Genomic DNA, 27,897 nt, shown 5'->3' with positions numbered 1-27,897 from the left:
AGTGTCCCCGTCACTATACCGGGGCATTAGGACCCACACAGACCACAGGGTGAGCACCCCCTGCTGGTCTCACTAACACCTCTTCCAACAGCAACCTAGTTTTCCCAGGAGGTCTCCCATCCAGGTACTGACCAGGCTCAACCCTGCTTAGCTTCAGTGGGCAACCGGTCTTGGGCTGCAGGGTGATATGGCTGTGGATATAAGTATATTATATACTATTAGTTAATATTAATACTATTAACTTAATATTATATATTAGTATATACTTCTGCTTGTGGTGAAGCTACGTGTGATGAGTTTTGATTCTTCATGTGGCTCTCTCTTTTACCACCTGCATTATTATGGTGGTTGTCAGTATGTTAAAGGTACAAAACAGATTTTAATAGCAGTGTGTGTTGTTTAATTTAGTGGTTTACATTCAAATTTCCTTGTTTGTAAATTACAGTTTTATACTGTAAATTGTACAGTTTTGTTCTGTGTTTACAGTTTTTCTGTATTTTCTACAAAATTATTCTGGCAACCACAGCTGCCAAAATTATTTTGTAAAAACTACAGAATTTTTTTTACAGTGTAGATTATACTTTTTTGGGCTCGTATTTTAGGTTTGAGGTTAAAAACGTCTTAATGATGGGTTTGTTTCTTACAAACACGCAGATTTTGGCTTAACAAGATGTTACTTGATGGACTGGAGTGGTGTGGATTACTTGTGGATTATTGTGATGTTTTTATCAGCTGTTTGGACTCTCATTCTGACGGCACCCATTCACTGCAGAGCATCTATTGCTGACATTTTACAAATAACAGTGAATTTTCAGTTGGCAATGAATAAAAACAACAACATGCAGTTGGATTTACTGAGATCTACAGAGGCATGCGTATGATAAGTGATGCAGTTCAAACCCAAGAGACAAATAAAAACCACATGTTCCTCTGGGTTGACCTATTTGTTTGGCTCAGGAAATTTCTTAATATGAATGTCAAACTTATAATATTGTTTATAGAGTGAAGTGAGAATATTTCTCAACCAGCTACTTACAGTGTGTGCAAAATTACTGTATTTTCCCCAGAATGAGACTCATATTGCAACTACAATCATGGAAATGGTTGTTTTCAAGAGGCACAGAAGACGTTAATTTTTTGGCGACACCACTTTCCTCTTTCCTCTTCTGCGTTCTCTCCCTCTCTGGCTCTTCACACATCTGGAAGGTAATACGGCTGACCGTGTCTCTCCAGCGCTGCTGGTCTTATGATGCATTTGGGCTGTTTTAGGAAGATTTCATACGTTGGACTTTGGCTTTAACTCTGTTGGATAATTTCAGAAGAAGCGGAGGTATGAGTTTATACTTTTATACTTTGCATACAAGTTGTTTCCCTTACAATCCATTCAGTTTTACCAAAGCATGTGAACTGATTCCAGTTGTTTTTGATGTTAAACAGGTGTGCTAGAGGTTAGTCATGTGTTTTTCATAGTACCATATGTTTTAGTAGCTGACCTGAGGATGATGTTCTTGAGTTACAGTCAGTGTTACATAACAGTGAACTTTATGGAAACCGTGAACAGAGGGTCTGTTTTTGTTTTTGCATAAAACAACATTTTATGCAATAATATGAGACTTTTATTGTTTGGCAAAGAATTTGAGCATTAAATATGCATAGTGTGGTCCAAACGTTTATTAAAAAGCTTCCTTTTTGTATTCATTTTGATCTTTTCTTAAATTTATAATAATTTGAGTGATTTTGAGAATGTCTTAGTATTTGGTGTCTCTTTTGATCGATCGTTCTCCATCATGATTTGAGCTGATGAAAATAAATCACGTTTTATGTCTTCATGATCAATAATTTGTTATTATTATATTAAAAAAGGGTGATGGTTCCCCCAAAGAACCTTTTAGTGGAAAAAAAGAAGAAGGTGAAAAACATTTAAAAAATCTAAAAGAACTTTTGGTAGCACTTTATTTTAAGGTGTCCTTGTAACTCATGTAACACATTACTAATAACAATAAATTAAGCATAATTACATGCAAGTTACCCTAAACCAAACCCTAATCATATAGTAAGTACATGTAGTTAATTAATATTAATCAGTACTTAAATGTATAATTACACTGTAACAAGGAAGTGTAACCTAACTTTTTTCCACTATAAAGAACTTTTTGTGAAATGTAAAGATTCTATGGATGTTAAAGGTTCTTTATGGAGTATGATTTCTTTGTTTTAGTTTATTGTGATCTCTTTTTGGACCTCACTGTATATAAACTGCCTGTTAAGCATGTGATGAGTCACTGAAATTGATATTTCAGTATGCTAAATATGATTTTGCCAAGTAAAACATGTTCCTGGATCAACATCCTTGTTGTTACTGAAATAACATTCCTGTCAAATTTTATGGTTAAGGTTGACCGATGTTCACATCAAGCTATCATTTCCCTTGGTTTTAGTTAATGGTTGCGGTTGGGAATACAATTACAACTATGCTGTTTGACTGAAATGTTGTAAACAAATGATGTTGTAACATGACCTATTGGCAAAACGATGGTCATGAGGGGTTTGGAGCAGTGTTGTAATTGTTAAATAAAACTGAAATAATTTTTATGAACAAAATTTATGTTGGCTAGAGAAAGCCATAGATAGATAGTCCAAAGGCATTTTAAGAAAACTGTAAGTCTGATCAGTTAGAAAAGATAATAATACTAAAATAACACTGGAGCTGCTGTAAGAATATTCTTTCCTCACTGGTTATTAGAGATTTTTCTAGAAGGTTTTTCCCCCAGGCGCCCACTTCAGTTGATCTCTTCCAGCTCTCGTGGCGACGTGAACCGTCTTAATGTTAGACACCTGTTTGTGATTGTTGGAATTAATTCCAGAATTTGTTCCCGGTTCATTTTCCTTCCAATTTCTTAGTAGGACTTTGGGAAACTGGGCTTCAGGCGTGGAATGCTGGGCTTTGTATGCACACGTTGGAGACAACTGCTCTCAGATCTGGGGTTTGGTGGTGTTTTCACATGCTGGATGAACCCAGAGCTGTGTTTAGTTACTGAGGCGAAATAAACCACTTTGTCATTTGGAGCACCACATATTTGCTGCTGTATATGGCTGTTTGCTAACGTGCAAAATAATCACAGAATGAGACTGTCCAACCCAATTTAATATGTAGAAATACAAATAAATGCTCTTCTCTGAGAAATTAAAGGAGTATTTGCTGATAACACCCAAAAATGAAAATTTGCTCATAATTCAAAATACAGTTTGTTTCCTCATTGGAATAGATTTGGAGAAATGTAGCATTCCATCACTTACTCACTAATGGATGCTCTGCAGTGAATGGGTGCCGTCAGAATAAGAGTCCAAAGAGCTGATAAAAACATCACAATAATCCACAAGTAATACACACGTTCATCAACTGTTGTCTTGTGAAGAGAAAAGCTTGTTTATAAGAAATAAATTCATTTTTAAAGTGTTTTAACTCTCACTTCTGGCCAACATATAGCAAACAAAACCGGAAAATTATAGGGGTTGCAGAGAGTAAATGTTTGACTGAAAATAAAAGTATAAACATATTGAATTCTGATAGTGTAAATAATTTGTTCTTAGATGCAAAATGTTTGCTCATATATTAATCTTTGTATTTTAATCTCTTTTAATTTAAAGATTTGCTTTCTTTGCAGTTTGAGATCTCTTTCGAAGCTTATGTCTGTCATTAAGAAATAATTTGATGATGTTAAAAGGTATTATTTGTGTTTTTTCCATTCTTTTTGGAAAGCTTTTTGTCCCTTTAATCCTTGTTTTTTTTAACATATAAGCACTCTTAATGTCCCTATAGTAAAGTCACTTAGTGAATCCAGAAAGTATTCATTCTTTTGAATCACAGTTTCTAGCTGGATCGGGATACACCGTTCAGAGTCGGACGAGGGTTTTCAGATCTCGTTTGGCCCGAGTGAAAGCACTGAGGCCCGGAAGCAATGGGTCAGCGGCGCGGCCTGCTGCAGCTGCTGTGTTTGGTTTTGCTGGGCTGGAGTCTGGTTCGAGGTCAGGCGGAAACAACAGATCTAAAGCTGGCTGAGGAGGACGGAGAGGCGGAGGACCCACCTGTAACAGTGAAAAGTGTAGAGCTGCAAATATCTTGTCCGGAGAAATGCAGCTGCAGCGAGGAGGGAGTGGTGGACTGTAATGGAGTCAGTCTCACTGAATTCCCACAGGATTTATTGGAACAGACCCGTCAGCTGTCCCTGCAGGTACGTGGGTTTGTTTGCAGAGTCTGATTGCTTCCCCATACACACTTTTCCTGAATATTTTGCTGCTTGTTTATTTGGTGATCAAATCTGACAGAGATCTGAAATGCTTGGGATGTTAGAGTGGGGAGGTCTGCTCCTCTTCAAATGATGAATTTATGCCTAAATAAAAATGTCACTAATTTATAAACAAATGATTTTTTTAATGTTTTTGAAAGGTCTCATGCTCAGCAAGGCTGCATTTATTTGAACAAAAATACTGTAAAAACTGTAATATTGTGAAATATTATTGCAATTTAAAATAACTTTTTCTATTTGAATATACATTAAAATCTAATTTATTCCTGCGATGCAAAGCTGTATTTTCAGCATCATTACTGCAGTCTTCAGTGTCACATGATCCTTCAGAAATCATTCTAATATGCTGATTATTATATTATCAAGGAAAAACATTTAACTAAATGAAATAGAATGGAGATATTTATAAATGTCTATTCAATCTCTTGCTGAGTAAATAAATACATTTTGAAGTATTATATATTTTAAATTGTATTAAAGGAATAGTTCACCAAAAAATGAAAATTCTGGCATCATGTACTCACCCTCAAGTAGTTCCAAACCTGTATGAATGTCTTTGTTCTGCTGAACACAAAAGAAGATATTTTGAAGAAAGGCTGTAACCAGGCTGTTTTGGGGCACCATTGACTTCCATAGTAGGGAAAAAAAATACTATGGAAGTCAATGGTGCCCCAGAACTGCTCTGTTTCCCTCATTCTTCAGAATATATTCCTTTGTGTTCAGCAGAACAAAGACATTCATACAGGTTTAGAAATACTTGAGGGTGAGTAAATAATGACAGAATTTTCATTTTTGGGTGAACAATCCCTTTAATGTTTGACAATATTACTGTTTTTACTGTATTTTTTAATAAATAAAAAAAAAATAAAAAAAATAAAAAATAAATAAATGCAGCATTGCTGAACAGAAGAGACAGCTTTCAAAAACATTTAAAAAATCGAAATAATTCAGAAACTAATTAATATATATTTTCCAACACATTAAATGGATAGATCACCTAAAAATGTCCCTCCTGTTATTTCAAACCTGTATGCTTTCTTTGTTTTAAGAAATCCAAATGAAGACAGACTGCAGAATGTCCAGACTAGGTTTGATTACAAGGCTGTTGAATTTCAAAAAATGACAATAAAATGCACAATAACAGTAGTTCATATGACTGGTGCACTATATTTCAGTTCTTCGGATGCCATATGATCGCTTTTTGTGATAAACAGATACAAATCATATCAATGTTCACTGAGAATATATTATACTTGTATTGTAGGCTATTCAATTTAATGGTTATTTTAGGGTGATTAATAATAAAAACACTAATAATTATCATACTTTGTGATGTTTTATAAGTTGCTTTGTATAAAAAGGTCTGCTTAATTAAAAATGTACATGTAATTAAAAATAAACTTTATGTAATTAATCGTTAGATTTGCACAAAAATTCTGTATTAAGGGATCCTTCTGCTGTTTGAGCAATCGACACTTCAACTCAATCAAACTCTTTTGTAATTATTTACATAATACATAAAAAAAATAAATAATAATTGACAGTCTGATAATGATGCACTAGTTTGAATATGGAAATGCAATTAAAACTGAAAAGCAGACTAAATTATTTTATGGCTCCAGAAGATAAACAACTTTTAGGGTGCTTTTTTGTCCTTTTGGAACTTGAAAGCATCTGTTCCCATTCATATAACTTTTATTATTGTATAGAAAACAGCAGCCGGGACGTTCTGCTAAACTTCTCCATTTGTGTTTCACAGAAGAAAGAAAGTTGTACGGGTTTGGAACAACATGATGGTGAGTAAATGATGACAGACCATCCCTTCAACCCTTTTAAAGCCAGACGTATAAAATATTAATCTGTAAATTTATTGAAATGGAACAGTTTATCAAAATATCTGAACGAAAATTTTGCATATGTGTTTTTTGTTGAGTATCATTTGATCCATCGTGCTTTTATGTCTCATATAGTGAGAATAAAAGTATTCAGAGTAAAAATACACAATTTGGTGCAGATACTGATATTTATATGGACAAAAAGTAAGATTAAATTCTTATAATGTAAATCAATGAGGTGTATATCAGTATAGCAGATATTTGCATAAAATGACACATATCAGTCATCAATCTATATCTGCCAATAATATGTCTTAGTAAGATGCTATTTAAATGCTTCACTTTTATTATCAAAACATAATGCGATGCATTATGCAATACAATGATGATTGATGTATGTATGATCAAGTAAACCAAAGTTGCTATAAAAGTTATTCTTACATTTACTTCATAAACATCAGTATAGATTTGACAGCAAAAAGATGTGTGAAGCCCGAGCTAAATGTGGGTGTTCGTACAAATTATACTAAAATGCCTTTTACTTGCTATCAATCAGATGTCAGAAGGACATGATTGTGTGCAACAGGTTTTTCAGCAAAGGTTTGATCATGTTAAATGTGATTTATTTTTCTGTTCTGTCCCAGAACAACCAAATCACCGAGGTCACAGTGGAGCATCTGTCACGTCTTCAGCAGCTGGAGACCCTAAACCTACAGAACAACCGGCTCACGACACAAGGTACGGCTGATGAGAGGGTCAGCGGAGGACAGCGGCTGAAAACAGCACAGAATAATCTGTCACAGAGGGTCAGGATGAGAGAGAGAGAGCAGGATGGAGAGATGCAGAAAGGAAGAGTGCTGAAAGAGGATCGCACTCTTTTCTGCATGTGTGGTCAACATGACTATTTGAAGTGGAATTGTTTTTATTTAAATAAATTGGCAGAAACATCAGATTACTTTTCTTTAAAGCACAAGTGTGGCCAAAAATGAAATTCTTGATATTATTTACTCCCTCTCTAGTTGTTCAAACACAGATGCTGTTTCATACATGGACACAAGGATGCATTAAATTGAACAAAAGTTCTAATGTAACAAATATTTCTATTTCAAAAACTTTTAAACTTTCGATTCATCAAGGAATCCTAAACAAAATATGAAGCGGCACAACTATTTTCAACATTGATAATAATCAGAAATGTTTCTTGAGCAGCAACTATTACAATGATTTCTGAAGGATCATGTGACACTGAAGACTGGAGTAATGATGATGAAAATTCAGATTTGCATCACAGAAATAAATTACATTTTACAATATAAACAAAAAGAAAACGGTTATTTGAAAGTGTGATAATATTTCACAATGTTACTGTTTTTTACTGTATCTTTGATCAAATAAATGCAGAAGAGACATAAGATACTTAAAGAAATTAGTGTGTAATATGTATATATAGCTTATATCAACATTATAATTATTGAAATGAAACATGAAATGAAGGTATTTGAGGCATGTCAAGCATATGTCATAACATGCGTGTGTGTGTGCACGTGTGCGCGTGTGTGTATGTGTGTGTCTGTGTGTGTGCATGCATTTGTGTATGCAGGCCTTGATGATGAAGGGTTTCATATTCTGCAAAGGCTGAGTTATTTATACTTGGCAAATAATAAGGTGAGTCATCTATGTTTATTCTCAAACTCTCATCTCGCTCTCTCTCTCATCTCGCTCTCTCTCTCTTTCTTTCTCCTTTATTCACTAACTCGAATGCAGATCGCAGGCTCAGATGTGAAGTTTTCATGGCTTGAGTTTAATGAGGATACATTTCCTCCCTGAGCACATAACATTTTAAGAAAAGGTTTTGCACCAAATCAGTTGTAATTTAGTTTTCCATCACTATTTTTCCATGCATTAGTTGTTTTTGCTACTGTACCTTTAAGACTTTATGCAAATGACCTCGCATTCCAGCATAATTCACTCCTTTCATCATTTTATAGACTGAATAGCTGTTCACATGTAAATGTGGGCGGTCATATGTTAATGAGCTAATCATTGTGGAATGATAACCACAAGTATTTTTGCATCCAAATTTAGACTTTTATATCTCCTCATTTTCTGATTGCCACGAGGCTAGAGTAGTTGGCAGGGCATTGCTTTGTGGTTGCTAATGTGTTCTCAGCGTGTATCAGCATAATGCTACCCAGATAACAGGGAACATTCTCAGTACTTTGTTCAACGTTTTGGCAAGGTTCTGTGGCAAGTTATGAACAAACATTTTTTCCAGTAACATTAATTCTTCATCATGGAACTTTTTTCCTGAAATGTTTTAGCAGGATGTTTGTCTAACGCTTTTTAAATGTTCCTGCTTGTTTTAGAATGTCCAGAGAACATTCAAAAGCAACATTCCAATAATGTTTGCAAAATTTTAAATTGGAATTTTAATGCTCACATAACCCAGAAAACAATGTTTTCCAAACATTAAAAAAACTGGACATTTTGAACGAAAAACAAAATGAGTGTTGCTATTTATCATGTAATCAAGCTTACTGTGGTATGATTTAATTGTGAAATTTTTGTTGGCAAAGTGCATGCTTTTCACAACAAACTAAAAACAGAATTAGATGAGTCTCTACAAATAAAACCTCTAAAATGTAGAGTTTTGTTTAATGCCAGGGGTTTCGGTCACGGCCCCTGAGAGTGACTCACTAACATTAGTTTTCCAAGACCGAAGCCTTTCCCAGGTCTGTTTAACGCTGACTGGTGGGAACTGGATTTTGATGTTTGTGTTGGTCATGAGACAGTCGGTTGTGTTCTGTTATTGGCAGCCAGTTTGGCGTGAGCAGCTCCCCTCAGTCCCTCGTTCTGTCAGTGCTGTGGATTGGTCTTATGCCAGCTGGTAACAGCGATGGCAAGGCTTTAACGCGCACACATGCTCTCTGGATGTACCGTGCCAGCTTTCCCCTTTAATCACCCAGCTGTGCGCGCCAGGCGGTGGGAGCTAAAGCGGTCCCGGCGACCTCCAGAGCGTGCACTGGACATATTTGTAGATGATGGACTTAAAAAGGGATAACGGCAATAGAAAGAGATCCTACTGAGATTTTATCTGACACTGGCCAGTTTAATCTCACCTTCCTTCTGGAAAAGCAAGACAATGAAAGCATCCGCGCCGATGCAAATGTTTGGGTTGATTGCGTTGGACGTGTAACATTCATTCAGACTTGTTCGAGGCTCTTAATAGCATGTTTGTGAGCAGAAGTATATTTATTATCCAGGAATCAATCTGTACTTTTTTACTTTTGTGCATATTTTGACCAAGCCTGTATTTTTACCAGTTTTTTGTTGTTGTTTTCAGTACAAACTGCCACCCCAGTCTATTAAAGGAATAGTTCAGCCAAAGATTTACTCCCCTCAGGCCACCCAAGATGTAGATAAGTGTGTTTCTTCATCAGAACAGATTTGGAGAAATGTAACATTTCATCACTTGCTCCCCAATGGATCATCTGCAGTGAATGGGTGCTGTCAGAATGAGAGTCCAAACATCTGATAAAAACACCATAATAATCCTCAAGTAATCCACACCACTCCGGTCCATCAGTTAACATCTTGTGATAATGACTGTGACTGTGTAGCCTATTTTATGCAAACTTTAGTGACCCTATACTTGCATTGCATTATGCATTTGATAATTTGCCTAGCTTAATCTTAAGTACTGTGACCAGAAATGAAATCTCCATATGAAACACATAATTAAGACTCATTACTGAAAATCATTTAATGGCTGAATATGCACCACTATAAATGTGACCTTGCAGCTCAGAAACTGCAGCGTGCAGCATATCTTCTTTCGCCTCTCTGCTCATATCATCTCTTTTTTCAATCTGTTCACTTCACACTTTTATGCTCAGAAGGATCTCCGGACACCCTCATCTCGCTGGAGGTCTTGGTCACAGCACTAAGAGGCACAACACACACTTTAGCTCTTTCAGAGGCTCTGGTTCAGGACTACCTTGAGCTCTGAATGGAATCTTTATTTTGCACACATAACTTTTAACATATAACTACTTTTTTATCCTTGAAGTATATTAGGTTTACATGATAATGGAGATCCAGGGTTCTTTATGGTGCCTGGGTGCATAAAAAAAAAAGAAAAAAAGAAAAAAAAAATTGTTGAAACAAAAAACTGAAGGATCATGCAACACTGAAGACTTAAGTATTGATGCTGAAAATTCAGCTTTGCATCACAGGAATAAATTTCATTTTAAAATATATTCAGATTACCCCTCTTTTAAATTTCAATATATTTAAAAATATTACTGTTTATTCAAATATGCAGTTTTGGTGAGCAGAAGCAATATCTTTTAAAAACATAAAACATCTTAGCAACTGTAAACTGTAGTTTAGCTCTCTTCTCACATAATGAAATAATTTCAACCCAAATCAATCTTTCATGTCCATTTATTTATCTATTTGTTAACAATCCATATAAATAACCCATTCCACTACATAGTGTTCATTTTGACCGACTTGTTTTGACATTGTCCTTTAAACTTGTTTGCAGCTCACAGCAGCTCCCAGACACCTCCCTCCCTCTTTGGTCAGCACTGATTTCGCTGCTAACCAGCTCACTAAAATCTACCCCAACACGTTCGGCCAGAAGCCGGCTCTGAAGTAAGCCCGAAGCACTCTCTCGACAGGGTTTGTGTGTTGCTTTCTGACTCAGTGTTAACAGTCTGTGTGCTGTGCTTCAGGTCAGTGTATCTCCATAACAACAAGCTAACAGATGCCGGTCTGCCAGAGAGCATGTTTAATGGATCAAACAACCTCGAGATCCTCATTATGTCCAGTAATTTCCTCCGTTATGTCCCTAAGGGTCTGCCCACCACCCTCTACCGCCTACACCTGAAGGTAAGACCACTGCGAGGCTTGTTAAATGTCGAAAAAAATTAGTTCAGTCATGTACTCAGTCTCATGTCATTTTAAACCACTTTCGTTCTCCTAAGATATACAGATATACATGGTACAAGGTGGTATTTTCTCACAAAAAGCACCATAAAAGTGGCCTGTAAGCACTATATTTCAAATCTTCTGGAGCTATAGTTTTGAACAGAATGAGAAGACTTGTGCTCTTACATTTAATAGTTCTTGTGTCTCCGCCCCCTCATTATCCTCCACCAATCAGAATCCTCGACTGCTCATTGTTCTGCCAGTGTATTGATTGATTGATTGAAGGTACTCTCAAAGTTATGAACAAATTTGTTTAGTGTTTCATCTGTTCTCAAACCGCAAAAATTATATTTATACATTTTTCATGGAATGTTTCATTTCTGCTAACTTTATTTAAATGTTATTACATGTTTCAAAACATTCAGAGAACATTAAAATTAAAACATAAAAAAATTAATAATATTCCCATAATGTTTCTATGTGCCCTTAATGTCCATATAAGCAATAAATAAATAAATTCTTAAAGAACTGGACATTTTGAACGTTCAGAGAACATTTAGAAATAACGTTTTTATAATTTAATTAGAACATATTTTTTTGTTAGCTGGGGGGTTGTCTAGTCATTAATAATGTTCTCAAAACATTAGCACAAAACATTATTTATACATTGTTTGTGAAATATTTTAGTTGGATGTTCATCTGATGCTTTTTTAAAATGTTACTGCTTGTTTCAAAACATGAAATTTGAAATTATAAAATGGAATGGTTTAAATAGCATAACAATATATTGGCTTTGCAAAAGGTAAAACTATATATTATGGCAAAGTTTTACTATTTTAAAAACACGTGTTGGGTGGAGCATTTATTGTACACTAATAAGACACTTTTTTATACTTTTTATGTAGCAGATTTTAAAAGAAGCATTTATCCATATTTCATTCTACTAATGATGATAATGATTATAGTGATAAATTTGCTTGTACAGTAGCTCGTAGTTAAGGTTTACTTTGCTTTACTATTTTTATTTTATTTTTATTTATTTTATTATTTTTCTGTTGTAGAATTAAAATATTAGCAATTTTTTAGTTATCAGCCACAACATAAAAGTAATTATCTATTGAAAAATGTGTACTTTTTCATTTAATGCAAATCCTTCATTTTTCTTTTAAATTTTAGATATTCTTCAAAAGGTCAATGCATTGCTAGTCTTGATCCAGGTTCAAGTTCATTTATTTATCAAGCACATTTAAAAACAGCCACAAGACTGACCAAAGTGCTGCACATTACAATCAAACCATAAACACATAAAACAGAGATAATACAACATATAAATTAAAAACCAAAAAGGAATGACAAATAGACATTCTTAAAACAGAGTAATAATCCAGACCATAATATAGTGTAATAAGAAAGGGATAGGACAGATCAAACAAATGTGTTTTTAAAAGTGACTTGAAAACGGATAGGGAAGATGCCACTCTAATCTCAGGCGGCAGATTGTTCCATAACCGAGGCCCGACCACAGAGAAAACTCAATCCCCTCTACGTTTAAGTCTGGACAGAGGGACTAAACGGAGATTCTGATCACTGGATCTTAGACTTCTAGTGGGAGTATAAAAATGCAACAACTCTGAAAGATAGCTAGGGGCTTGGTTATGTAAAGGTTTGTATACCAATAAAAGAATTTTAAAATCGATTCTAAATTGAATTGGCAGCCAGTGGAGGGCCCTCAGTATAGAGGTGATGTGATCATATTTGTGACTATTTTGAATAAATCTAGCAGCAGCGTTTTGAACCAACTGTAGGCAAGTGATTTGTGATTTTGAAATACCGTAATATAGTGAGTTGCAGTAATCTAAACGTGAGGTAATAAAGGCGTGGACAACAGTCTCTAACATTGTGACATTTAAAAAGGGTTTGATTTTAGACAGCAAGCGTAGTTGATGGGGGGTGGTGATGGCGCAGTGGATAAGACACATGCCTTTGGTGTGAGAGACACGGGTTCAAATCCACTGTGAGACACCAATGTGTCCCTGAGCAAGACACTTAACCCCTAGTTGCTCCAGAGGCGTGCGACCTCTGACATATATAGCAATTGTAAGTCGCTTTGGATAAAAGCGTCAGCTAAATGAATAAATGTAAATGTAAATGATAAAAACTGGAACCAATTACAGAAGAGATGTGTTTATCCAATATTAATGACTCATCGAGATGGACACCCAGATTTCGCACCCGAGAAGATCTGGAGGCCGATAAGCTGTCCAGATCTAGGCTGATAGCCTGAGAATGATCAGTAGGACTAAAAACAATCACCTCAGTTTTATCTTCATTCAATGTTAAAAAATTTTGAGCAAGCCAGATTTTGACCTCTTCTAAGCACCTTATTAAAGTACAAAGTGCTGAAGGATAATTTTTCTTAAAAGGTAAATAGATTTGGGTGTCATCAGCGTAGAAATGAAAAGACACCCCGTGCTTTCTTAGAATGGAACCCAAAGGAAGCATGTACAGAGAAAAAAGGGAGGGCGCCAATATCGAGCCTTGAGGGAGGCCACAAGTGAGATGAACAATGGAGGAAGAGAAGTTACCTACTTTGACAAAAAAATTTCTATCGGATAGAAATGACTGAAACCACTTAAGAACCATACCTTTTAGGCCCATGTCTAACTCTAATCTGGATATCATAATAGAGTGGTCCACAGTATCAAACGCTGCTGATAGATCTAAAAGAACCAGAACCACAGAATTTAGTCGGTAGCTAAACGAATATAATTTAGTACTCTGAGAAGGGCCGTTTCCGTACTGTGAGCAGATTTAAAACCAGATTGAAAAATTTCAGTAATACCGTTATGATTTAGAAAGGGCTGCAGTTGGTCAAACACAATTTTCTCTAAAACCTTTGAAATAAATGGTAAAACAGAAATGGGACGGAAGCTATTCAGAATAGAAGGATCCAGCGAAGGCTTCTTGAGAAGGGGAGTGACAGTAGCCACTTTAAGAGTGGCAGGTACAGAGCCAGTTAAAAGGCACTTATTGAGAAAAGACACCAAACCTGGCCCAACAGTATCAGCAATTACGTTATAAAATTTAGGATGTATAATGTCATAAGGACAAAGCGATGGTTTAATATTAGCAATGATGTCTTTGAGTGATTGTAAGGAAATGGGTTCAAAAACGTCCCAAGAAATAGGAAGCAGAAAAAAGGGTGGTGGGTGTGTGTGTGTGGGTGTGTGTGTGTGTGTGTGTGTGTGGGGGGGGGGTTCAGAGTGCAGAGAACAGACTTTGGGTCTCAAATTAGAAGGGTCTCACGTTTCTCAAATTCGGGTCTCAAATTTCATTTTATCAATGAAATGTCTCAAGAAGCTTTCACATAGAGCATTGGAGGCAACAGACACTGTGTTAACAGGAGGGTTAATAACAGAAAACAGGGCTTTAGGAGTAGAATGTTTTTTTTATTAAATCAGAAAAATAAGCAGCCTTAGCAGATTTAGCAGCAGACTGATAAGCTGATAAACTGTCTTTACACAACTGAAATTAAATATGTAATTTATCCTTTATCCATTTGCGCTCGGCCTTTCTACAAGCTTGTCGTAAGAGTCGGGTATCAGAATTTTGCCACGAAACAGATTTAGATTTGTGCTTATAAGGCTTGAGCGGAGCAGTGACGTCTAAAACATCCAGCCAGGCAGAATTTAGAAGACTTAGATGTTGGTCAGCATCCAGGTCAGGTGGCAGTAGATCCAAAGATAGATGAGAACAAGAGTCCATAACACTGATTAAAATTAGACCCAAACTTAGAAGAATAGGACCGAGACAGCGTTAAAGGTTTCTTAGTAAAATGAGAAAGATTAGGAAGAGACAGAAAATAAAATCGGCTTATGGTCAGAAAGCAGAAAATCAGATATTTCAATATCAGAAACGACAAACCCATGAGAGAGTACAAGATCCAAAATATGGCCCTGAACGTGAGTGGAGTCGTTTATCCACTGAACCAAACTAAAAGAGTCAATAAGATTGAGAAACTCCTTTGATAACAAGTTTGACTGACAGTATACATGGATGTTAAAATCACCCACTAATAAAAAGCGGTCGTACTTTACGGCAATATTGCCTATAAAATTCAGTAAACTGCTGTATGAAGTCCTTTGCTGAATGAGGGGGACGGTAAAACACCCCTAATAAAACAGGACCGTTCCAGTCAAGATGGAGAAGTTGAACTTCAAAACTGGTAACCACATCCACTGAAACAGACCGACAGCGTTCAGGAAAGGAGTCTTTTAAAATAGTTACTAGTCCACCCCCTTTCCTATTCAGGCGGGGAGAATTAAAAAATGTGCAGTCAGTTGGAACCAATTCGGAGAAGGGAGTTAAATAACTAACCTTGGTCCAGGATTCAGTGATGAACATAAAATCCAGACAATGCGTAGTGAAGAAATCGTTTAGCAGAAAGGTCTTATTCACCAGAGATCGAGCGTTGATTAGAGCCATTTTTGGTGGAGGAATCACCTCCGGAGAAAGCGATGCTATGCTCAGCGAGCACAGGTTACCGGGAGTCACTCCGTTGCGCCGGCGACAGAGGCCGATCCGAGGAAGGCCATCCAAGGAGACAGGGGACGGAGACAGGGGGAGAATAGGTCAAAGCCACCTACAAGGCAAATTCAGTGGCCACCAGGCAGCATGACGACTCGCGGGAAAGGCCATGCCAGAAGCCAGCCCGAAGGTGTGCCTTCAGTTTCACGATAAGTTCTCCCCGACACCCACGTCTCCTCCTCCGCTTTCTCCGCGAAGTGCTGAGAGGCCCCCGGCAGATACACACCGTAATATCCATTAAGAGGTTCCCATGCGTTTGATTAAAAACGCGTTCCATGTCCTGCTTAAAACTGTCCATAAATGAAGCACGAATATCCAGTAGTGATTGTTGATCAAAAGTAAAAAGTGCGGCGCATTTTGAAAACCAGACAGACGTCCACAAACACATAAAAAAGGAGCAGAAAACGGCATGCCAAAGACACAGGCGCCATCTTGAATCAACTTTTTAAAGCATAATGGCAAATGTCATTGGTTCAGTGACATGATGCGTTTTGATGCAAATTGTTAATTTGGGTGAACAAACCAGGGCTTGAAAATGAAAAAAAAAGTCAATCGGTTCACTCCGAGCAGAATCGATATTTTAACGTTTCCGTTCCTGCATTCCTCTGTATTATTACCGTTCCGTAACCGGTTCGAGTAGAAAAAATAACGGTTAATATCATTATTTTTTAAAATTGTCTTTGCCTATAATAATAATAATAATAATAAAGTACAGTGTTTTCTTTACACAAAAAGAAAGAAAACAAATACAGAAAGAGATAGTATCTTAACCCGCTGGCTTAGTCACAGCCAATACAGCATCATCTTTTCTAGATTTTTAAATTTCTAAATGTAGGCTACTAAACAAAATAAAAAAAATATATTGATGCTTTAAAGACATTAAAGTATTTTTTTTAAGATATTTAAAAATGTTTGCTGCAAATTGTAAACAAAAAAAAATGTTACTTGTATAAAATTTCGTTTTGAGGGAAAAAAAAAACAAAGGCTAAGCTGCGTCGCATTTTATTAGGCTATTATTCAGAAATGATGTAGGCTAAAATGGCGGTAAATCAAAAATGTTTACAAACATTATAAACGCAGTTCTTAGTTTCTCTCCACAACAAATCCTCTAAACTTAAGGATTTAGCCTATAGGCTATAAAAACGTCATTCCAAAAACAAATTAAAGGTGAAACTGATGCCTACCTCTCTCACTCGGCACGAATCCAAATGTTTCCATATTCTCGACGTATACTAAAATATTATTTATTGGCTTTTACGTTCATCGACGTAAAACATCATCCTTCACATCGGCAGAAACAGCACAGTGAGGCGGTGGTCACGCTGAACGCAACAGATCAGACAACGGACCACTGTAAATTTTTACACGTTCCTTTAACTGTATTTTATTTTGATAATGAACTGGCTGCAATGTCGCAAAAATTTGTGTCTTTGTGCACGTGAGGCGCCAGCGCCATATGGCCATACCAACGCTGGTTGGTTATACAGATGCAAGACATCATTCAAAACTGTCAAGCTATTGCAAAACAAATAAAACTGTAAAATAAAATTGTAAAGCTTTTGCAAAATAAAGAAAACTACTTTCTGCCGTCTCGTTTTCCTTTCGGAGAATGTTGGACTGCGTTACAATGAACCGTAGGCCTAACTCAGCATATTTTGTTTTTCTTTCGTTTTGTTAATCTGTCAATGATTTGCCTGAAATATATTTAGTGTATAGGCATATATATTCCTTTTTATGGTAGCCTATAGTTTTATTGTGTTTTCTCCGTTCACAGAAGCGCCGCAGGTGCGTAAGATCTGTTGAATCCATATTACACTGTCGTCGGATAAACTCTAACCCCGGTGTTCTGACGATTTGTGCTACCCTGTCAGATTTTGCTATCTCCCATTAAAACAGATGGTAGCAGAATTCATTGCCATTGTGACTAGTCTTCACAGTTGAGCATGGGCGGGCATTTGACTCGCTGGATGCGTCAGCATCACATTTGCATAGTCTGTACTACTTGAATTCCTGATTGGTTGACAGCAAATTTCAAATATTAAATGGAACAATAAAACAACGTTATTAACCGGTTAATGGCCATTTCAAATTTTCGATTATGTTGGGAACTATAACATTTGATTTTGTTTCTGTTTCCGGTTCTGTTCCAGTCAAAATTTCGTTTGTTTCCGGTTTTCATTTTCGTTCCTTGAACCGGTTCAGAGCCCTGGAACAAACCAACTAAAACCTCCTTCCGACATCAAGAGAAATGCAGCAGGACATCAAAACAAAAAGCAAATAAAAAATATAAGATACATAATGAGATCATTGCATCTGTGCACCTCAAATGCAGTTGTAATGATTGTTTTTTTGTTGGTTTTTTTCTATGCAGAGCAACAAACTGGAAAAGATTCCTGAAGGTGCGTTCGATAATTTGTTCCATCTTCGAGAACTTTACCTGCAAAACAACGTCCTGAGTAACGACGGCATGGACAACGAGACCTTCAGGTCAGCATGACTGAACAATCCAAGAAACACATCATTTACCTCACACTTTTTCTTCTGCACGGCTCTCTCCTTCCTAACCTTCTTGTAAAACCCCTACCTGAGCTGTAACTGATGAAAATTATCCTGCCTTCTCTCATCAGTCACTTGAACAGGCTGGAATATCTGGATTTGTCCAATAACAACCTGACCATGGTTCCTCTCGGCCTTCCTCGAAATCTCATCCTGCTTCACTTGGAGAAGAATTCAATCCAAAGCATCACAGAGAATGCATTGACACCCATCCGAAATCTGGAGTATTTGCTCCTCCACAACAACCACCTCCGCTCCCGCTCCATCCATCCGACCGCCTTCCAGGGTCTCAAACGTCTCCACACCGTCCACATGTACAACAACCTTCTGGAGCGGGTTCCCCGCGGCCTTCCTCGCCGTGCCAAGACCCTCATGCTGCTCCACAACTTTATCAGTGAGATTGGACGCAACGATCTGATCACGCTCTACACCCTGACGGAGCTCAACCTCAGCTACAACCGCCTCACCAGTGCCAAACTCCACAGAGAGGCCTTCAGGAAGCTCCGCATCCTGGAGACCCTGGATCTGTCAGGAAACAAGCTGCAGACGCTGCCGTTGGGTCTTCCTAAGAGCCTCCAGGTTTTGAAAGTGAAGGACAATCAGATGACCGAGGTACCGGAAGGAGCTCTGAAGGGAATGAGTTTGCTGAGGGAGCTCTACCTGACCAACAACCAGCTGAAGCTGAACTCCATCTACCAGGGAGCCTGGCAGGAGCTGAGCGCGCTCACAGTGAGAGATCATCAGTCATTCGATAAATTGTATAATTGTACTTTAATTATTAGAAGAAAATGTGGCAACCGAGTTTTAATGAAAAAGAGTGAATGTATATGCTTCCTATGCATGGGCTTGTGGTGGTGCTTGAGAAATTCCAGGTAATTCAGTTTTTCTGTAAAAAAAAAATACTACAAATAATATGAAACATGATCAATTCTGACAGAGTGCTAGGCTCATGAATAAAAAATATATAGAAAAAATGGGGTTTCTTAAGTGATCAGCTAGATAACATGATTTTTGTGCATTATAAATAGACAAATTATTTTTTATTTTGTTTACAATATATATACATATACATATACATATACATACATATATATATATATATATATATATATATATATATATACACACACACACATGTATAGTTCTTTCACCTCGTTTTATATTTTATTTTATATTTTATTATTTTGTGTTATTTTGCCTGTGGGGTAAGCTTGTTTTTTTTTCTTTTTTCTTTTTGTTATCAGCTGGATAAGAAAAGCTATGGAAGCCCGTTTCCGCCAATGAATAAAAAATAAAACAAGGTAATTGCGACTTTTTATCTCACAATTCGGACTTTTTTTCTCAGAATTCTGAGATATAAACTCGCAATTCTGAGATATAAACTCGCAATTCTGACTTTTTTTCTCGCAATTCAGACTTTTTATCTCGCAATTCTGACTTTTTTTGTCGCAATTCAGACTTTTTATCTCACAATTCGGACTTTTTTTCTCAGAATTCTGAGATATAAACTCGCAATTCTGCCTTTTTTTTGTCGCAATTCTGACTTTTTTTCTCGCAATTCAGACTTTTTATCTCGCAATTCTGCCTTTTTTTGTCGCAATTCTGACTTTTTTTCTCGCAATTCAGACTTTTTATCTCGCAATTCTGACTTTTTTTTGGCGCAATTCTGACTTTTCATCTCGCAATTCTGACTTTTTTTGTCGCAATTCTGACTATTTTTGTCGCAATTCTGACTTTTCATCTCACAATTCTGACTTTTTTTGTCGCAATTCTGACTTTTTATCTCGCAATTCTGACTTTTTATCTCGTAATTGCGAGTTTATATCTCACAACTCTGACTTTCTCACACCATAGCAAACCACTCTCCATGTAAGGCTTTGCAGTGCTTTGTTCAATTTGCTATAGATTAACTATATATTGAACTAGATGAATGTTGCGTCCGAATATGATTTTTGAACAAACATAAAAATGACTCATTATTCTTTATTTCTGTGTTTTGCGCTCGCGGTTGGACAGTACCATTACCACCAAGCTTTCGGACACAACATTCTTCATTTCTTTATAGTTCTGAGTTTGAGGCAGCTTCTATCGCGTTATTTTAATAACAGCTGTCAAGTAAAGCGCGTATTATTGTAACACTATTATTGATAGCTCATCGGCAGCTTTATTTCCAGAAATCCCTTTATGTGCTGGTACAGCAGAATCCGACTGTCCTTCAAGAGCATAATACTTAATTCATACTTCATTTATACTGCAAAGTTTAGCATCAACCCATGTTTTTGAGCAGGGTTGGAACTAAATTCTGCAGGGCTGTGGTCCTCAAGCAACTGCATTTTGCACCCCTGAATTAGATGGCATTTATCTGGAATATAGGCTTCCTGTGTTTGGACATTTTCATAAACGTTTTCCTGAATATGCTTCTTAGATTTTACACTACCAAGTTTACAGCCAGAACTGCAACCAGAACGAGACCAACTTACATTATTATTGTCTATAGCAATGATAATTTAATCACAGAAGTATGTATATTATATAGGCCTATATATGAAGAGTTCAGATGCAAAAGCCTTTAAGTGCCATCTAAAATGAGCATTTTTCTCAGGTACAGGTTCTTTTCATTGTCATTAAAGTGAAATAACCGAACATAAACGAAAAATGCTAATTTTAGAAGAAAATTTCAGATGGCATTTAAGCTAAATAATAATAATAAAAAGTACTTATTTAAAAATAATGAATCCTTAATTTATTTATAATTTTCATCGGGGATGTCTTGCTTGGTCGATATAAAAAGTCAGAATTCTGAGAAAAAAAAGTCATAATTGCGAGTTTATATCTCAGAATAGCGAGATAAAAAGTCGCAATTACCTTGTTTTATTTTTTATTCATTGGCGAATATATAAGTGGACCTCATGAAAATAAATAATTTTTATTTTTGTAATATTTTGTTTTATTTTATATAATTCTTTGTAGTTTTTCATGTCTTTTTTTTTTTAAATATTCTTTATTTACTATTTTTATAGTTTATGTCTTTTTAATTTAATTTAATTTTGCCTGTAGGTAAGAAAGAGCTTGTTTTCTGTTATCAGCCGGACAGGAAAAGCAGACCCTCTGCTCTTACATGAGGAATAAAGATAAGATATAAAAAGAAGCAGTGTCTTTCACTGCATGATTTCCTAAGAGCTGTTTCCAGCCAAGGAAAGATTCTGCTCAACCAAATTCCCATTTCAAAGGCTTGGCCGAATCTCCCTTTGATATATGAAGAAAGAGGATGCTTGAACTTGTTTTATGTGTATTTCAGACGCTGGATCTCTCCAGTAACATGTTGTCACACATTCCTCCTGACCTGCCCGAGTCTCTTGAGTTCCTTCACCTGCAGAACAACAGAATCAGCTCCGTTTCTGCCACGGCCTTCCTCAACACACCCAACATCAAAGGCATCTTCCTCAGGTGACTCGCTGATCCTTTCCTTTTTTCTGTGTATTTATCATCCTTTAGGTAAAAGTCATAAACTGTTTTAGCAAAATCTGATCAGCACATATCGACTTTTATCTATTATACTGATTTTGCAAACACATGTGCAGAGGCACATACAGACACATGTTTATGTTTTGGTGTCAAAACTGCATAAAAACCAGATGAGCTCAAATTCTCATGTAAACATGATTTTCTTGCATGTTGGATTTTATAATGAGCTAATTTTAATAGCTATCAGCATTTTGTTGTACATATAAACATTGACTGAGTAATGGGATCATTTGTGTGCACAGATCTGGGTTTTATTGTGTGTTTCTTTTTCTGAAACTGCTCTGATGTAATGAACTCAATATGGAAGCTTTCACAGCTGCACTTACTGCCACAATAACGTGAGACGAGAACATTTCCCATAAAATCATACAGTAAGCGTTCAGAATGTAAACAGAGACTGCGAAGCAAGGACAAAATAGTTTTCTCATCTTGACCTGATGATCAGTTTCAGAAACATGTGAAACAGATATTTGTACTGGTTTAAGTGCTGGTTGCATGTTTTCAAAACCAGCAGGTGCCACTGCAGATGAACAAAATTATTTTCTATATCGTAGTTATTTGGGGGTTAAATGCAAAATTATTTAATAGAATAAATGTATATTAAAAAGATAAACACTTTTTATGTAACATTTGACAACTTTTCAGCAAATAGGTCACTATGTCAGAACAATAAATTTTGTCTAGCACACAATATGTATATTTCAGACACCAGTATATGGTGCAATAAAAATAATAATGAAAAACAAACTTAAAAATGTAATCTTAGTGAAACAGACTCTCAATATTTACTATGGAGAAAACATTTATCATTAAAATAATAATCCATGCTTGCAATGAAGCCACCATAGTATGGTTGCATAATTTTGAATAGTACTGAACTATGTGTTATGTATTACAATAATGCATTTCCAAGATGGATTTTTATGTCGAATGAGTGAAAAATTTGTAATTTATATTTTAGTGTAAATTTGTAATTTAGTCATTTAAATTTATATTTTAATGTCATTTATAATTATTATTATTACTATATATATATATATATATATATATATATATACAGTATATATATATATATATATACAGTATATATATGTATATATATATATATATATATATATATCACAACACTCAAGGTAATCTAACAAATAAGAACAATAAAATCAACTATTGTTATTATTAAACAGTTTAGCAGTGAAGATGTAAAAGTTTTTACTGAGAAAAAAACATTACCAGATTTTTTGGTCTTTCAACTTTGTAACTTTTTCTTAATGAAAAGAGCTTTATTGAAAGAAAGTGATGAAAATATCATGGCATTTCAATTTACAATAAAATGGAAAGACTTTTATGTCACTACACTGTACAAAATCTGTAAAACAGGACATAATACACTGTATTAATATGAAGGAATTTTCCATATTTTTATTTTATTTACAGTTGTTTTACCTGTATTTTGAATTTTGCATTTCATTGCATTGTGCATTGGTTTAGAGTTACTATAAATGTCTATAAAATTATTGGATAATGTCCTGGAATTTTTTTTTTACAGTACATTTTTTTTAACCAGTGTAGACCTACATTGTTCTTTATTCTGTAAAATTTCAGGACTTTTATAATATTCATACTTAAATACTCATAAAGCAATACAGCTTTCCAGGAGCAATATGAATGGAATAGTTTGTCCAAAAATGAAAATGGACATTTACATGAGAAGAACACAGATGTTCAAGAAGCATGAACAGAAGTTAACATAATGAAAACTGTATAAATGCGACATTTGATTCCAAACTTAATGTTCCTGTGGGAGAGGCGGATTCCTCGCACACATCGTGTCCTCAGCTCTCTACAGCCTCTATCAACAAAAAGATTGGCGATAATGAAAAAGATGGATTCATGTGCGTCAATAAAACACACTGTGCTCAGTCTCAAGTGGACAGACATGAACTCAATGAACGTTTCTTAATACAAACATATGCCTGAGCCATTACAACCCATGTCAATGTAACTTTTTGGCAATTTAGTCAAGTCAAGTCACCTTTATTTATATAGCGCTTTTAACAATGTAAATTGTGTCAAAGCAACTGCACAATATCAAAAAAGGAGAAAATAGTGTGTCAATAATGTAAAATGAAAAGATAAAAAAAAAGATTTTCAGTTAAAGGCATTTCATTATTGAATTCAGTGATGTCATCTTCCAGCTCAGTTCAGTTTAAATAGTGTATTTGCAATCAGGTCGACGATATCGCTGGAAATGAAGTGTCCCCAACTAAGCAAGCCAGAGGCGACAGTGGCAAGGAACCAAAACTCCATCGGTGACAGAATGGAGAAAAAAACCTTGGGAGAAACCAGGCTCAGTCGGGGGGCCAGTTCTCCTCTGGCCAAACAAACCAGCAGTTCAATTCCAACTGCAGCAAAGTCAGATTGTAAGGGCTCAACTGGTTCCAGTGGTCTTTCCCGATGGCTGTTTAAGTTGCGGGGTCCTCACTGGGGATCTGTCTCTGGCGCTCATCTCGGTGTCCTGGTCTCCGCTGACGTTCAGGGCTGTAGAGGTCGTCTCTGGGTGCTGATCCACCATCTGATCTGGATACGGACTGGATCGGGTGGCTATGGTGACTGGGGATATGTCTCCGGGCCCATCCAGGTGTCTGGCCTCCGCCGACATCAGGGCCACATACATCATATCCCAGCGCCGATCCACCATCTGATCTGGATCCGGACACGGACTGAGAAACAGAATAGAAACAGACAAATATTAGCGTAGATGCCATCCTTCTTATGATGTAATGAGTACATCATGTGTTATGGGGAGTGTTCCCGGTTCCGGTTGAGCTAATTAATGCAGCCTAACAATCCTTTAACGGATTTGAATAATAGAAGTGTATTAGTGTGTTAGTAAGCCAGGTTAAAGAGATGGGTCTTTAATCTAGATTTAAACTGACAGAGAGTGTCTGCCTCCCGAGCAGTATTAGGTAGATTGTTCCAGAGTTTGGGTGCTAAATAGGAAAAGGATCTGCCGCCCGCAGTCGATTTTGATATTCTAGGTATTATCAAATGGCCAGAGTTTTGAGAACGCAGCAGACGTGGAGGACTATAATGTGATAAGAGCTCGCTCAAGTACTGAGGAGCTAAGCCATTCAGGGCTTTATAAGTAATTAACAAGATTTTAAAATCTATACAATGTTTGATGGGGAGCCAATGCAGTGTTGACAGAACCGGGCTAATATGGTCGTACTTCCTGGTTCTAGTAAGGACTCTAGCTGCTGCATTTTGGACCAACTGTAATTTGTTGATCAAGCGTGCAGAACAACCACCTAATAAAGCATTACAATAGTCTAACTTTGAGGTCATAAACACATGAATTAGTATTTCTGCATTTGACGTTGAGAGAATAGGTCACAATTTAGATATGTTTTTGAGATGGAAAAACGCAGGTTTAAAGATACTAGAAACATGGCTTTCAAATGAAAGATTGCTATCAAACAGCACATCTAGGTTCCTAACTGATGAAGAAGAATTGACAGAGCAGCCGTCAAGTCTTAGATAGTGTTCTAGGTTATTACATGTGGGGTTTTTAGGGCTGATAATTAACACCTCTGTTTTTTCAGAATTTAGCATTAAGAAGTTACTCGTCATCCAGTTTTTTATATCGACTATGCATTCCGTTAGTTTCTCAATTTGGTGTGTTTCACTGGGCCGCGAAGAAATATAGAGCTGAGTATCATCAGCATAACAGTGAAAACTAACACCATGTCTCCTGATAATATCTCCCAAGGGTAACATGTAAAGCGTGAAAAGTAACGGCCCTAGTACTGAGCCTTGAGGTACTCCGTACTGCACTTGTGACCGATATGATACCTCTTCATTCACTGCTACTAACTGATGGCATTCAGATGAGTACGATTTGAACCATGCTAATGCACTTCCACTAATGCCAACAAAGTGTTCTAGTCTATTTAAAAGAATGTTGTGATTGATAGTGTCGAACGCAGCGCTAAGATCCAGTAGAACTAATAAAGAGATACAACCACGATCAGATGATAGAAGCAGGTAATTTGTAACTCTAATGAGAGCAGTCTCAGTACTATGATACTATGATACTTTTATAAATAGTTAGTCTATTTATAAAAGTACTGGCTTGAGCGCTTCTCATCCTCACTGAACTCCTGTTTGATTTGAGAACATGTGACGTTTCAGGATGAAGCCACTCATCTTTACTGAGAAATCGTTCCACTCGCCGCTTAAAACGGAACGAGACGGCATGCCTGAAGATGTCTTCCTAATTGCATTTGATTTGCAGGTTTCACTGGTGATGTTTCTGATAAGTTGCTTTTAAATCGGCCTTGATGTAATGCTTCCTTTGCATTAACTCTTTCTCTGCCTCTCGTTCTCTTTCTCCCTCAGATTTAATCGTCTCTCAGTTCATTCGGTGTCCGAAGAGTCTTTTTCTCACCTGTCCAAGCTTCAGGTGTTGGACATTGGCCACGGTAACATCTCTCCCAACCGAGGCCAAGCCGGAGAGCAGGTGGAGGAGGAAGAGGAGGAGTTACCATATGAAGAAGAGGAGGCGAAACATTCATGAGTCATGGATGAAAAAAAAAAAAAAAAAAAAAAAAAATCATGCCCTGAACTTTCCCTCACTCAAAAATAAAATAAAAATAACAACCAGTTTGAGATTATAAATGCATTTTTGCTGCTGACATAAAATGATTATTAGAAACGCAGTGTTTGATTACATCTGAGTTCATTGGAAGATATTTTTAGACATGAGAAAGGAAAATACTAATTGTGCTACTACTAATTTCTGTCTACTAATTTCAGAAATTTGGCTTTATATTGTAATAAGATGCAATAGTAAGAAAATCAAAGTCATATACATTAATATCTGGTGCAGGATGCTGGAAAATTGTATTGTTGTCTTTTATTTTTGTGGTGTTTGCTCAGTCATGGCTCATTGCTCATTGTGTTTACAAGAGTAAACTGGAGAAAGAAATTATAATTTCATAGCACAAAACAGAGAAAAGGCTCTGGGTATTCTTTTCTGAAAGGAAAAGCTTTCATCTGAAGTCATAATATTTTTGTGAATTTAAGTAGAAATGCTCTTACATCTTACATAGAACAATGTGCTAAAAATGGAAACTTTGTTCCATTCCAAACTTTTGCCAGCATCCAGACAATGTTAGCAAATTATCCCTGTTCACACGGATCCGCAAAAATAACTTAAAATGCTGGCAATGCATGCCAGACCAGTAGATGGCAATGCCAATTTGTAAAGAAGCACTATGCGAACATGCAATATGCATGCACATAACATCTCCCTTTTCACAAATTTGTATTTTTGTAATTTACAATAAAGTTCAAAAAGTCTTGAAATTTGAATATTTTGTAGGCCTTAAAGACAGATTTATGAGCTGAAGGGTTGAAAAACACTGAATTCCCCAGAATGCACCCAAAATTGGAATTTCTTTCAAGTGAAAATTCCTCTTGCTTTAATTTCAATTCAAATTCCGGTTGAACTTCTTGTCGGGTTACACCAATTTTATTCAAATCAAAAACTTTTTTGGTTATTATAGGGAAGACCTGCACCTGCAAGACGCTTAAAAAATTCTCCCTTTTTTGGACTCTCTGGAAAACAGGAACGATATGATGACAGAATTTAAATTTTTAGGTGAACCGACACTTAGTTTGACAGCCTTTCGAGTCTGATAATTGATAATTTTTCTTATCGTCATGTACAGGAAGATTTGAGCACTATTCATTTTGTTCAGACATATCTAGGCCGTTCTTCAACATTACTCATCAGGTGATTTTCTCTGAAAATCATTTTCAGAGCTTAATGAACAGAAAGTTCTTCTGTAGCAGACGGGGTGAATGAACTGGTCATTTCCCATAAATATTTTAATTACGTTAATTTCCTGTCTGAACTCATGAACGTAAAGCGGCGGGTACTGTAACAGACATGCAATGCAAATATGTAGACAAACACATCCTGTGAAGACAGAAATCGTGCCTACAGTAATAATTTGCTCTACTTATTCTCTGCTACTAAAAGCTCAAGATTGTAAGCCTGTCATAATCACAGGACATTTAATTTAACATGTTTTGAACAGGGTGAAGGTTTGATTTTGACAACATTACAGCAGCAGTTTTAAAGATGT

General features: G+C 36.3%; 1 protein-coding gene across 4 annotated transcripts; it reads left to right on the top strand.

Moving 5' to 3' along the window:
* The first annotated feature begins 1,188 nt into the window (after window positions 1–1,188).
* LOC306860180 (podocan-like) lies at window positions 1,189–27,897 on the top strand. 4 transcript variants are annotated; one of them, XM_079401747.1, is made up of 12 exons: window positions 1,194–1,330; window positions 3,666–3,725; window positions 3,869–4,232; window positions 6,067–6,103; window positions 6,787–6,880; window positions 7,743–7,807; window positions 10,692–10,801; window positions 10,882–11,038; window positions 18,036–18,151; window positions 18,292–18,949; window positions 21,519–21,667; window positions 26,144–27,115. In XM_079401747.1, the coding sequence occupies exons 3-12, from the start codon at window positions 4,168–4,170 to the stop codon at window positions 26,319–26,321; spliced, it is 1,629 nt and encodes a 542-aa protein (XP_079257873.1). In that variant the 5' UTR covers window positions 1,194–1,330; window positions 3,666–3,725; window positions 3,869–4,167; the 3' UTR covers window positions 26,322–27,115. The 4 variants fall into 4 exon arrangements, with proteins under 4 accessions (XP_079257870.1, XP_079257872.1, XP_079257873.1 ...); XM_079401746.1 differs by lacking the exon at window positions 3,666–3,725 and having other exon boundaries at window positions 1,193–1,330; XM_079401745.1 differs by lacking the exon at window positions 6,067–6,103.

This window comes from Barbus barbus (assembly GCF_936440315.1).
Source record: "Barbus barbus genome assembly, chromosome: 41".
NCBI classification, from domain to species: Eukaryota; Metazoa; Chordata; class Actinopteri; order Cypriniformes; family Cyprinidae; genus Barbus; species Barbus barbus.
This window is presented reverse-complemented; position numbering and strand designations above follow the sequence as displayed.

Excerpts from the sequence above, each read along its gene's own strand:
- LOC306860180 (XM_079401744.1), top strand. The coding sequence starts at position 3,960 with ATGGGTCAGCGGCGCGGCCTGCTGCAGCTGCTGTGTTTGGTTTTGCTG. Across the intron at positions 10,802-10,881 it reads GGCCAGAAGCCGGCTCTGAA|GTCAGTGTATCTCCATAACA; the intron begins GTAAGCCCGAAG and ends GCTGTGCTTCAG. Across the intron at positions 11,039-18,035 it reads TCTACCGCCTACACCTGAAG|AGCAACAAACTGGAAAAGAT; the intron begins GTAAGACCACTG and ends TTTTCTATGCAG.